The sequence below is a fragment of the Thunnus albacares genome, chromosome 10, assembly GCF_914725855.1.
Source record: "Thunnus albacares chromosome 10, fThuAlb1.1, whole genome shotgun sequence".
Taxonomy (NCBI): Eukaryota; Metazoa; Chordata; class Actinopteri; order Scombriformes; family Scombridae; genus Thunnus; species Thunnus albacares.
The window spans coordinates 19,514,739-19,528,225 of NC_058115.1; the positions used below are offsets into that span (position 1 = coordinate 19,514,739).

At 42.8% G+C, this 13,487-nt stretch overlaps 2 protein-coding genes across 9 annotated transcripts in view; one reads left to right on the forward strand and one right to left on the reverse strand.

Moving 5' to 3' along the window:
- Positions 1–9,505, forward strand: part of flrt1b (fibronectin leucine rich transmembrane protein 1b) — a 33,753-nt gene extending 24,248 nt beyond the window's left edge. For 3 of the 4 annotated variants that reach the window (XM_044363414.1, XM_044363413.1, XM_044363415.1), the window contains exons 2-3: positions 3,094–4,195; positions 6,947–9,505. In XM_044363414.1, coding sequence (XP_044219349.1) covers positions 6,962–9,157 — 2,196 coding nt within the window. In that variant the 5' untranslated portion in view covers positions 3,094–4,195; positions 6,947–6,961 and the 3' untranslated portion in view covers positions 9,158–9,505. Of the gene's footprint in view, positions 1–3,093; positions 4,196–4,506; positions 4,961–6,946 lie in introns of those variants that run through there. The other variant, XM_044363411.1, reaches the window with a different exon arrangement.
- macrod1 (mono-ADP ribosylhydrolase 1) overlaps positions 1–13,487 on the reverse strand; it is a 128,593-nt gene that overhangs the window by 90,952 nt on the left and 24,154 nt on the right. The window lies entirely within an intron of this gene.

The following is a 13,487-nucleotide window of genomic DNA, read 5'->3' on the forward strand; positions in this document are numbered from 1 at the left end:
TCACACTCCCCCTAAATGGTAAATGGACTGCATTTATATTAGCAGCTTTCTAGTCTTCCGACTGCTCAAAAGCACTTTGCACTACATGTCAACATTCAACCATTCACACACACACACACATTAATACACTGATGGCAGAGGCTGCTGTGCAAGATGCCAACCTGCTCATCAGACAAACCGATGGCACAGCCGTCAGCAATTTGGGGTTCAGTATCTTGCCCAACTTCAACATGCAGATCGGAGGAGCTGGAACCGCCGATCTTCCAACTAGTGGACGACCAGCTCTACCTCCTGAGCCACAGCTATGCTGTCTTCTGAAAATCCATCACAAAAAGTTTTAAGGGCAGCCTCGACATTATACAGATAGAGCTTCACATATTGATGTCTAATGGGCAATGGCAGCGAACTGTGGAAATGCTGCTGATGTTCAATATGCACATCTTGTTCAATGCAGGCAGACATTTCACCTGCAGTAGGCAAAGATTAGTGCAGAGTGGGTAGTTGGGTAGTTTTAGACATTGCAACCAATTATGAGGACTTGTTTTAAAAGGACAGTTTGCGTTATTAAAGGTGGCATCTGCTGTTAATACATGACTGATGGCATCCAATTAAAAGTCATCCATTATGATTTTACTTCGAAGCCACTTAAAAGCCTTGGCCTCCAAATTACTAATGTGAATGGACTGGAATATAATAGGTTTAGCATTTTTGAATGCAAAACTTGTAACAGCACCGAACACAAAGCTCTGTGTACATTTAGACTGTCCTTGAATAGATCATTGTCTCACTTCTCCTTAAATGCCAATCACAGAGTCGACTGGTTTTGCAAACAATGCCTGTTTAGCATTCTGTCCAACGTTGGGCTGTTTTCATTACGCATGTTAGCTGCACTCTGCACATATAAATCAGTTTACTATACCACAAACTAGGTATCAGTCTGTCGCTGTTTTATAAAAAGGACAATTTATCTTGCCACATGCTGCCCAAATTCATCTCACACCAACCGTCTAATTATCTCACTAAACTGCACTCCCAGTTTACAACATTTCTTTCCCTTTGTGGATGTAGTTAAAACACCACACCAACAAAAAAAAAGAACAAACACCATCACACTGAGTTTAGGATGTATGGTGCACAATCTATGGTAGTGCTTGAGCGTATACACCCTTCAAGGATACACACACACACACAGATATAAGCCTGTTGACCAAGTTCTTCTCAGCTGCTGCATGTGTCCTTTGAAAATGAAAATGAGGACGGCTTTATTTGTCTCTATTTGTGTTTAAGCAAACTGCATGATAATTTCCCAGTTGGCTATGTAGTCTACTTTGGGATGAAGTGAACAGGCGAATGTGAGCAGCGGAGCAGTTAATGGCCTTGATGAATCTGTCTCTGCACACTCAGTATGCCTGATGAAAACCTTACATTTCTAAAGCCAGTGTTCACTGGGGGGTTTGATTCTGCACACAAGATACAGGCACTTAGCGCATGGTGGTTATGAAAGCTCCAAAGCTTTGTTAAAAAAAAAAAAAAACAACAACAACAAACAGATATAAAACATGGAGTTACCTTAATGGGAGGTTTGTGTCCACTGGGAGCTGTTGTGCATATACAGCACTGACCTTCAGGAAGTATTTTCATGAGGTACTTAATTTTAAAAGGTATAACCGTTCTGATGGGGATAATTATTAAGCCTGTGCCTTTTAGTATTTCATATTGTGCCAACACTGTAACCCAACATTACATCTTGGCATCATTTAAAGAAAGCTGGTATAAAAAATTTGAAGACATGAAAGCGCCTCATTTACACAGCCTCTTAAAAGCACATTTTTATTTATTTTAGCAATAAACACATGTAAGATGTTGTGCCTATATTTGAATATTTTTTGCAGTAAAATATACAAGTCGGACTTGTAAAGTAATCATCATGACGGATACAGTATATGAAATGACTGAACTGTTCAGTCAATATTATACATCTTATCACTAAAACCCTTAAATGTGTGTACTCAAGACACAGAACTTCAACATAAAGCTAAACATTTCTGGTTTTCTCAGACAGTTTAGTAAAGTCTGAGCCCCAAGGCCCATGACAACTCTCTGTATGCTCTGTATTCTACAATAATACATTACTGTTAATCACAAAAAGTCAGATATACTTCACTCCAGAAACAATGATCCCTGGGAGATACAAGCCTACAAGATGCCACTCATCACTGTAACTTCTAACCTCTTACACAACAGATCTCAAACTTGTGTCAGGACCCACTTGTCTGTTTTATACTTTTGGATGGCCATGAGATAATGACAAATGTTTTAACAAAGATGTAATGTGTTTTGTAATTTGTACCATTTTTTTATATTTTGGTTGGTTTCCAGCTGAGACATACAGTTGTTTACAATAGCTAAGGGATAGGGTTATGAAATATTCTTTGTTTGGAGGTTCACTGCACTATACATACTGTATGCAGCCTGTGTTTGGGAAGTCAAAATACACATCACATCATTTAAGGGATGTCAGAAAAGGAAATGCTGCACCTTATAGTTTCATTTTAATTCCTTCCTACTCACCTGAAGAAGTTGATAAACTGACCCAGGACCAATGTCATGACCATATGCATCCTCAATTACTCTGTTTAAATTTGATTCACTTGTTTGTGGTTCGTGCATTTGCACGTTAAACTATAAAACATAAAGTCTTAATAGAATAGCACTTTCACTCCAGCAAAATATCTTCATCGTCCTAGGAGTTTTACAAGATGGTATAAAACAGAAATCATCAACCAAAACCGTTCAATGGAATAAATCCATTTCCTGAGAGCCTGAGGTTTGATATAATCAAGAATACTTTTCCACTTCATACATTGATTCCAATAACCAATCCATTACTTTTACTGGACAACATACAAAAAAAATCATAGAATGCATTGTTTACTATATCATGACCTTTAGTCTTTCTTTTTGTGCACTTTGTTTTGATTTCTGATATTTAACAAAAGGCCACTTTAGGAAGAATAACAACTGTTTATAGTCAGCCTGATTTATTATATCTCCATATAAAAAAAAACTCTAACGATGTATTTGTCTTTTCAGGTTGGTGCTCGCTACCACTCCACCTGCTGTCCTGCTGAAGCAAATCCCAGTGAAGTGCATCTTTGGGAAACCAGCCAGCAGTCCATTTCTACCAACCCTTGGGAAACCTTTTCACACTGAGCCACGTGACTGGCCATCACAGCGCTGCTTGGAGCGGGCTACATACAGCACACAGTCATCTGGCTCTGCTGCCTCTGAAGATGATCTACATGAACTGAAAAGGAAGTGATCAAACATTTAACAGTGGAGAGTGAGGTGGTAACTGAGAGGAAAGAAGCTGGACCGCAGCTCTGCTCTCACAGCCTGTACTCTGCATGCAGCCAACCTGTCCATCACAGTCTCAAAATGTACTCCTTACATCACTGAACTGTGAATTTATGTTGTACTAATTGTTATAATACAACCTATAATAACATCAAATTTCCATAAGGACACTCTTGGATGTTTCCAAGCTATTTCTCTTTGCGCTGCTCATTAATTAAAACCACAACCTGGCTATTGAAACCAAGCGTAGCACGGCAGTGCACTATTTTTGCATGACCCACTGATTGCAAGAGTATCCAGGATTGCTTTTGACTTCGAAGAAGGAACCTTGAGCCCTTAACCATCTTCTGACTGTTTGCCCAACTGTAGCATTTGGGTGTGGAGGGGTTGTTTCAAGTTAGGCCTCTGGATGCTGGTTGAAGATGACTTGAGTTGGCAGGCTTAAAAGCCCCTTACCCAGAGACAGAGAGAGAGACAGTGAAAGAGAGAGAGAGAGAGAGAGAGAGAGCGCTTGGCACTAGGACACGTGCACAACACACAAATGTGGGTGCCGAGGCGGCTTTGAGCCATGCTGGTGTTGCTACTTGTGGGGCCCTGGAGTACAGGCTATCATCATCCGTATCATCATTCACCCAAGCTGAGGAAGATTCAACGGCCCCAAGGAACGAGGCTACACTTCTGAACGACCTAAAGAAGACTGGGAAACTGCACTAACACAGAGAATCCACAGCGACGTCCTCAAATCACACCTATAGACACACTAATACGCCTCTCCACAAATCCTTGATACAAGGAAAACAAAGCTGCGGCAGACGTGAAAGGCACAGAGACCAAGCAGGTTAGCGAGCCCTCTGCAATCACACCCCGGGTCGATCAGACTTTTTACACACCCTCACACATGCACACGCATGCACACCACGCCAACATCTTGCTTTCAGCTACATGATAGAAAAAAAAACAACACACAAACACACACTGGCTCTGTACTCCAACAAAGGCTTTATTTCAGAGCATGATTGAAATGTTAGGGGAAAAAAAACACCACAAAGGGAGAGGAAGGCGAATGCGGAGGCGAGAAAACTGAGGCTGAGAGGGAGTGAGAAAGAGAAAGGGGGGTGGGGGTTGGAGAAGTAGGGGGTCTGTGTCTAAATGAAAAAGAGAAACTAAGTCGCCAAGGAGGAGAGGACAGGAGAGGAGAGAGGAGGTCTGGGCAGGAGGACTGAACCAGAGCTGATTGATCCAATCTCAGTGTGTAGGAATCAACGGACGACTGAAGAGGAAACGATAAAAGAGGATTAGAAAGAGACAGAGACAGGAGAGGAGAGGAGGAGGATGACTGCACAGACACTTCTGTAAACAAACCTAAGAGTGGATATAATGAAAGATTATGAAGGGGAGGAGGTGGTGGTGGTGGGCGGACGGGAGAGGTGGATAGCGTGAAAGATAAAGATGTAGAGATAGGAGAGCGGCATAAGAGAGAGCGACAGTTGGAGAGAGTGAGAGAACGAGCCAGGGAAGGAAGAAGAAAAAAAAAATATCTAAGGATCATTAAGAGGATGTGTCGATAGGAAACCTTGGCATGTAGGCAAAAACACACATGCAGGTTTGTGCCAAGAGCATATTTATGAAAGGGAAGCGGGATAGTGTGGCACCGAAGCATATGCTAGTTGATATTCATAGAGCATTCCCAATATGGTCTCAGCTTCTACCTTGACACTCCTTTCTGTGTCCATGTGTTCCTCTCCCTTACTGTTTCTGTCTCTCAAATGCCAGTGATGCTCGGAAATTTGGCTAAAAATACGATTCGGAATAGAAAAAAGTCTGGGTCCATGTTGGATTGCATGGCACACGCTCTTTTTTTCCCCCCTGCATATCAAACTGCCTGTGTCGAGCTTAGACAGGGGCTGGTTGTTGCTGATACAGATCCCAGATGCACACGCAAGCATGTGCAGGTACACAAATGTTGCTATTTTTACACCTATCTAAAAGTAAAAACAACAACCAACCATTCTTTGGTACCATTCTTCTTTTTTTGCAGTAAACTCAGCTGATACTGACTTGAGTCTTCACTGCCAGGAACTCATTTCCCCTCTCCTCCTCTCCTCCTCTGACTGACTGTCCAACTCTCCATCTGTCTCCTCACCACCACCACCCCCCACATCTCTTCTATTGTTGCCATCTCTTGTTTGCTTTGCATGGATTTTGACTGCAGCCAAGGGGCAATTTTGCATCTAGCACTGCGTTCACATACGAATACACACACACATAGACATCCATGCGTGCACAGAAGGGAGGAAAAAAAAAAATACTTGCCTTTAGAAGATTTGTTTATCAAATGTGCTGTCAAATCATGTCAGGCATTTCATGTCAGGGCAAATTTTCCAGCCTCAGGCAACCCAAAAGAAAGGGTTCAAACAAGAGTGTGCCACAATGTAATCTCCACAACTTTCACCACTGTATATTATTCATATTCTATAAATAGTGCGCTGTGAATGTGAGTGAACAGAGATAATTTTATCTGAATTGTAAATTTATGTTATTGATGTCAGTGTCAGGGATTCTCTAGGAGACAAGTCATAAAACATCGACTGAGGAACGTATTAATGTTGCAGAAAAATGCTTCTCTGTAAAACATTGCGCTAAAACATTTCTGGGGATTTCAGGACGCTTTCTTGAATAATTTATAGAAATTTCACGAACAATAACAACCAAGACAAAACATGCATTATACATGTCAGCTTGTACCGAGACTCTGTTCTGTACGTGAATGCTTTGTGTTTGCTGTGTTTATTTATTTGTGTGCGCATTTCTCTGCGTATGCTTTGGTCATAACCTCAAACAGATGTGTTGTGTTTCTGAATATAGTCAGGAACCCGTGAAATCCTGCATTTCTAGAACTCCATTCACATGTATACTCTTTATAATTTCAGTGGAGAGTAAGATACAGTATAGTGCAGTCATAACAAGTTCACTACTTCTGTTGTCTTCAAAGCTATCGACGGGACTGTGAGCAATTAATCGGATTTCCTTCTCCCCAATCTCTCCTCCATTTTAGTTTCATGTCACTCACTCCATTTCAGTTAATCTCCCGGAAAAAAAATCTTCCTCCCTTATTTTTCCTCCCTGCAACTGTCACTGTCCAATTTTCTCCATCTCTGTCATCCTTTTGCTTTCTGTGATTCTTGTAATCTTCCTCGCCCACTCACTCCACCCCTCATCACTCTCTCTGCCTCTAAACGTCCATTTGTCTTCTGCTTGGTCGCTCTGACCCATATAATGCTGGACAGCTTCTCTAAAGTGCTTCTGATTATTCAATCCTCAAATCTTCTACACTAAAGTAATAAGGAAAAAACTTTACTTTTAACAGCAGGTAGAAAAAACAGCCCCTCTGTCAAATAATTTTAGAGAAAGAGGTTAAATGTGTGGTTTGCCTTGGACCATATTTATCTAAAATGTCTCTCTTTTTTGCCAACAACACTTTTTTCTCTTTTGAATGTAATGATTCACTCCTCCTTTGATTTCAGATTCAGTTCGTTGCAGCTTTTGTACTTGTTTTAACCCAGTTTCCCATTTCCTCTCTTTCAATCAGGAGCTGTGCACCAACATGGCAGCTGAGAGTCTTGCTGAGCTCCGTGATTGGCTCTTTCTGCTCCTCCTGTGCCTCACCTTATTGGCTGAGGTGCTGGAACTGGCGGCAGCGGCAATTGCCATGGAGACGGGCGAGGGAGATGAGGGCATTGTTTGTCCCTTAGTGTGCCGCTGTGATGAGGGTTTTGTCTACTGCAACGACCGTGGCCTCAGTATAATTCCTCCACTTCCATTAACGGCTGCCATCCTCTACTTGCAGAGCAACCGGCTGAGTAATGCCGGGCTGCCTCCGTCACTGGAACGCAGCACTTCCATACGAGTGATTTACCTGTATGCCAACCAACTGGATGAATTCCCTATACACCTCCCGCCTTCATTACGGGAGCTCCACTTGCAGGATAATAATATACGAACGTTACCGCGATCAGCTCTGGCCAAGTTACCATTATTAGAACGTTTACACTTGGATGATAACTCTATATCCACAGTTAGCATCCAGGAGCGAGCTTTTTCTGGGACTCCACGGCTTCGACTGCTGTTTCTGTCTCGGAACCATCTGTCAAGCATCCCTGCGGGCTTGCCAGCATCCTTGGAAGAATTGCGACTAGACGACAATAGAATTAGCACCATCCCGACTCATGCCTTCCGTGGGCTATCCTCTTTGCGGCGCTTGGTCTTGGATGGGAACCTGCTGGCCAACACACGCATTGCAGACGACACCTTTTCCCGTCTTTCTAACCTAACTGAGCTGTCACTGGTCAGGAATGCGTTGCAGTCCCCACCAGTCAACCTGCCTTCAGCTCACCTTGTGCGGCTCCATTTGCAGGACAACGGAATGACCCACATACCAAGAGGGGCCCTAGATGGGATGCGGCGGCTACAGAGGCTGGACTTGTCAGGCAACAATCTGACCAGTCTCCCTCGAGGACTTCTGAAGGACACAGAAAGCCTGGAGTTGCTGCTGCTGAGAGGAAACCCCTGGTACTGCGGCTGCAACCTTCGCTGGCTCCACGCCTGGCTACACGGCCGAGGGGCTGCAGTGACAGTCAGGGGTCTGTCCTGTCAGGGGCCCGAGGCTGTGAGAGGCCAGATCCTCAGAGACCTAACCTCCCTGATGGAGCAGTGCGAAGGCCCCCCTGCTGGTCCAAGTACTGGCATGGGGGTGAACCCACCAGATAAAGATGGAGGAGAGGATGGTGTTGGAGGGGGCCATGCAGTGGCTTCAGTTCCCCATGGCAGCACCACCACCACCTCTCTGTTGGTTCCCACACAAGGTTCCCTCTTCACCCTGCGAGCCAAGCGGCCAGGCCTGGTAATGCCTCTGCCTCCAGGTGAAGGGGGACAGGTATCTGGAGAGGCCCTGGACCTGACTGTAAAACCTCTCTCTTCGGACAGTGTGCTGGTCAGCTGGTTGTGTCCACAGCCGGCACCCTCATTCCGCCTGTCATGGCTGAGGTTGGGTAGCAGTGCAGCTCTTGGTTCCATAACAGAGACTCTTGTACCTGGAGAGAGGAGGCAGTACATCCTTACCCAGCTCACACCACGCTCCCATTACCTCATCTGCCTGCTGCCACTACGACAGGAGCCTTCCTTTGGGGGGTCAAGCATGGGGTCATCTCGAGTTGGCAGCATTGACATGGACAATAAAGACTCGTCCCCGGCCTGTGCTCAGATAGAGACTGGAGAAGCTTTGGTAAACTCCGGAGGGGAGGGGTCAGATAAGGAGGGACAGGACTCAGAGCTAACAGCCTTGCCATTGGCTGGGATCATAGGGGGTGCCACAGCATTGGTAAGCCTGCTGTTAATCTTTGGCATCTTCTGCTGGTATGGACAAAGAGCAGGTTACATGTCAGGAGACACAGGCTCATATAGCAGGGGCCGTGGTGGAAAACATTATGATGACTATGTAGAGTCGGGCACCAAGAAAGACACTTCCATCTTAGAGATCAGGGCCCCCCCTGCAGGGTTTCAGATGACAGCTATGGCCCATCAGCCCCTGCAGCCTAAGCTGGAGGATGTCACCTACATCCACACCATTTTCCCCTCTTCCTCCTCTTCCTCCCAAGCTAACGGGACCTACCGGAGCAACCACGGAGCTGGCAGCCTCAATGGCACCATCCTCAGCCAAACCAGCCACCATCATGTCACTTATGGTACCAACCGTGGCTACAGAGAGGGTGGCATCCCCGACATAGATTATGCCTACACGTGATGATACAGGGACATACTCCCTGAGCCACGAATGCCAGGTGCCATTTCTATGATGACGACCCCTTGGCCAGTGGCCATTTTGTCCTTGGTTTCCAAAGTACCCTCTGTGCCTCTGCTGGTTCAACTTTGATTGGTTTGCTAAGTAGAAAAGACTGATTTCAGCTATGTTGATTGGACATTGCTATTGAGTGACAGAAGTAACAGTCCTACTATAATATCTACTACTGTATATTACATAATACAGTAGACCCTTCTTTCTGCGCTACTTATAGTTATAAATGGTTACGTTTTCTCTTTTGGATATCTCAGTGTCTTTCAAACCTACTGTTCTTCTCAGCTCATAATAATACACAGTAACTTATTTTAAGGTTGATATACTAGGCTTAGCTGATTTAGCAGGAGATATATTTATAATATGAGGAAAAGGCACTTGATGTGTATAGAGATAGCTCTCATATCTTCCTACCAACTGTACGCTCTGTGCTGTATAGATAAAGGGATGACAGAGGGAGAAATCAATGGTTGTTATAACTCACAGATGACAATGCATCATGGTTGACATGAAAAGATGTGTTCCTAGGCCCCTCTCCCTTCCTCTGGTTTACTCCCCTCCTTTTTAATTTTTCCTCCTTTCCGCCTCTCTTTTTTTTTTTTTTTTTTTTTTAGCTGAGGCTCTTTCCTTTTATTTCTCTCGTGTCTTTTGTGGTGCCGTGAGCAGAGGACGACTTTGTTCTCGCCAAGGGAGCTGACAGCAGTGATAACAGTTCTGACAGAGACGGGAGACACAAACCACAGCATGGGGAGACTAATGAGAGGGAGAGAGAGAGCGAGAGAGTGGGGGGTGATGGATAGATGGATGGAGAGAGAAAACATAAAAGAAGACAAGGGGAGAGAGAGAGAGGGGTGCTCTGTTTTGGGGATGGAGACATTGAGTGAGGTGTGTTGGCTTTAGGCAGAGAGCTTGGACAGAAAAGGAGAGAAGAAAAGAAGATAAGTGAAAAAAGGGCGTGTGAAAAATGCAGCGGCAGGAGGTAAAAAAGCAGACAAAAGGAAAAAGGATGGGGGATCGAGGAGGGTGTGGGCGGGGTAAAAGAGAGGGGTGATAACTGGAATAATGTGACATCATCATCCAAAAAAATGGCTCAAGTTTTACCCACAGTGTATCCACTACTGCACTCTAATTCTACCTAAAAACAGAGTAATAGTTCACTGCACACTTCCTTCAAGAATTGGTGTTTTCAGCTGCCTGTGATCATTAAAGTCAAATGTTGACTCATTACATTACTATTTTTTGGTACTCTCCACCTTATTATGCATCTTCATTAAAATATAATCCCATTTACATGCCGCAGATCATGATTTTCTAAACGTTATTAGGCTAATACAAGGAAGACAAGCGTGGCAAGACAATCGAAGAAAAACGATTTCTAAGACTACAAGACAAATGACTGGCTGGAGAAGAAAGGCTCGCTCTCCCTCCCTGAATTAAAAAAAATTACAAAATAACCAAGAATACTGCATGTACCCAATTACTATTGTGGTCTGGTCTCATTATTAAATTACCTCAGCAAATTAAGTGAAAGAAACCTAATCATGCATCTTATAATAGTAACCCCATTATCTTCAGGACGCTGGTTAAACCTATTTAATTGAAAACCAGGTTTATCAGCTAATACTTTTGGTGGAAGTCGGAACTGCTGTGGTCTTATTATCTGTAATACATCTTTTCAACTTCATGAAAAAAATAGTAGTTGTAACTGTTTTTAGTTGTATTTAAAGCGACATAATACAATCCTAGGAGTGGGTGATATGAATAAAATGTAAAATGATAAAATATCCCCATCATTGTATGCAATTCTATACTGTGATATAGTGCAACTTCTGGAAAATCAAGTGATGAACTGTAGGGATAAAAGTACCTGACAGGTAATTTGACTAAACCAGCGAATTAAACACCTGACGAATTAGAACTCTTTATCTAATTGCTGCAACTATCCATTATTTCCTCAATTGATTAGTTGTTTGGTCGATAAAATGTCAGAAAATGGTGAAAACTGTCAATCACTATCCTCAAATGTCTTGTTTTGTCCTAAAAATATGATACAACGCGCTCAATTTACAATAATATAATGAAAACTGGGTGCTGGATCCTTAAAGTAGTCAATAATGAAAAAGAAAAGCTAGGACAGCACTCCAAATTTACTTTTTTAATTGCCACACAGACGTTTCGGGCAAGATGCCCTTTTTCGGCGTGTGTACTGGCAATTACAATTATTATCACAATTGCCAGTGAAAAAAGTAAATTTGGACAGCTGTCCTAGCTTTTCTTTTTCATTATTGTTTTGTCCCGACCAACAGACCACAACCCCAAAATATTCAGTTGTCTATCATCAAATACGAAAGAAACCAGAAAATATTCACATTTGTGAAGCTGGAATCAGAGAATTTGGACTTTTTTTCTTAAAAAATGTCTCCAAATGATCAATCAACTATCAAAATACTTGGCAATTAATGTAACAACTAATCAATTGACTAATTGATTAATTAACTAATCATTGCAGCTCTAAATAAAAATATATAAAATTCCAATATAATGATAAATCAGTCCTGCTAATTGACTTGTAACATTACTCACAATGGCTCTATACAATCAAAGATAAGGTCATTGCTTCTATTCATATAAACGTATGGCAAAGTGTCTGATCTTAGATACATTTATGTCATCAAAGGTAAATATTGTCATAATGCCTCCAGCCCTATCCTGTGTGTTAAAGTGCATTAGTTGACTCAGGGCCTGCCCTTCAGCTTCGAAGGTCTCAGTTCAGGAAAGACACAGCTCTGTTAACAGGGGATCAGAGCCGGACCACTACACTGTGCAGTAAGACACACACACACACACACACACACACACACACACACACACACACACACACACACACACACACACACACACACACACAAACAGCAAGAGGGGACATGCTTTCCAACTGCATCTCACTGACTCCACTAATATACTTTAAAGGAGGAGGAACTTCAAAGGAAAACCCACAGAACGCCAACAAACAGCCAGAGATTATAAAAGGAAGAGGAGAGGGTAGGGAAAGAAAAATAAAGAGTGAGGGTGTAGAGGGGAAGACGAGGGGGTGATTTAGATAGAGCCTGTAAGTGTTGAAACCCATTCTTACTTTCAGTAGCTCTCTTTCTCTTTTCCAACCTGTGTTACTGTATACCAGTAATATTTGAAGAGCTCCAGTGTGGGTTTTAAGTTTTTTTACGTCTGTTTTTGTTTGTGTTTTTTAAGAGCACTGAAGCTTCCTTTCATTCTGTGTAGAAATCCGTTTCCTTTAAAATGTCACCTTTGGATGTGATAATGAAAACACTATGTATAAACATAAAAATGGGTGCAAAATGCTATTCCATTTATTGGTCTGTCGTCTCTTTTTCTACACAGATGAATAAAGACTTCTCAAAAGAAAGGCAGTTTCATGACTTCTTTGTGTGTGTGTGTGTGTGTGTGTGTGTGTGTGTGTGTGTGTGTGTGCGTGGGTGTGTGTCTATGTGTGGTTCATTAAATCAGAAACAAAGGCTGGATATATCAAATAATGTACTGGAATGGCTTAAAAAAAATAAAAATCGATGGGAATCTCACATTATTAATATGATTTATGACAAGATGGAGTGGACCTCGTTAAATCGCACACACTGGATGAATACATCACGGCTATACGCTCCGGTTCAGTTTGGAAGAATGTGCAAGCTCACAGCGGACGCATGTTCAGTGTTTTTCTATCCCGAGAAGTCTGTGTGTTTCAAGACACATGAGAAACAACGTGTGTGTGTGTGTGTGTGTGTGTGTATGGATGTATTTATGCTGTGTGCTCCTGTGTTTGTCCGAAGACATGTCTCTCATTCTAAGTGAGTGCTAATGCTTGTGTAAGCATGGATCAATATAACGAACGGGGGAGTGTATAAGTGTCCATCTTAGAGTAACTGCGTGTGATGGGTGTTTGTGAAGTAGAGCGTCAGAAAGAAATATACTGTATGTAGATAGACATGGTTTGTTATACAGTGTGTGCTGTCTGTGAGATAAAGATGATCCGTGATTATGCATGTGTGCAAAGGCGTACTGTAAATGTGTTGCAGCTGTATCTCCATGTCTGCGCTCTTAACGACAATGCCTTGAGTTCTCAACAGTCATTATGAAGGCCTTTCACTGTTGCAGTCCGTTATCTAGCGTCAAGCCCTCCAGCTTAATTATTCCGACTCATATTAAACCCAACAAAAAGATGTACATTCAGAGACTCCAGTACATGTGTGTTGGGTCTGAATTG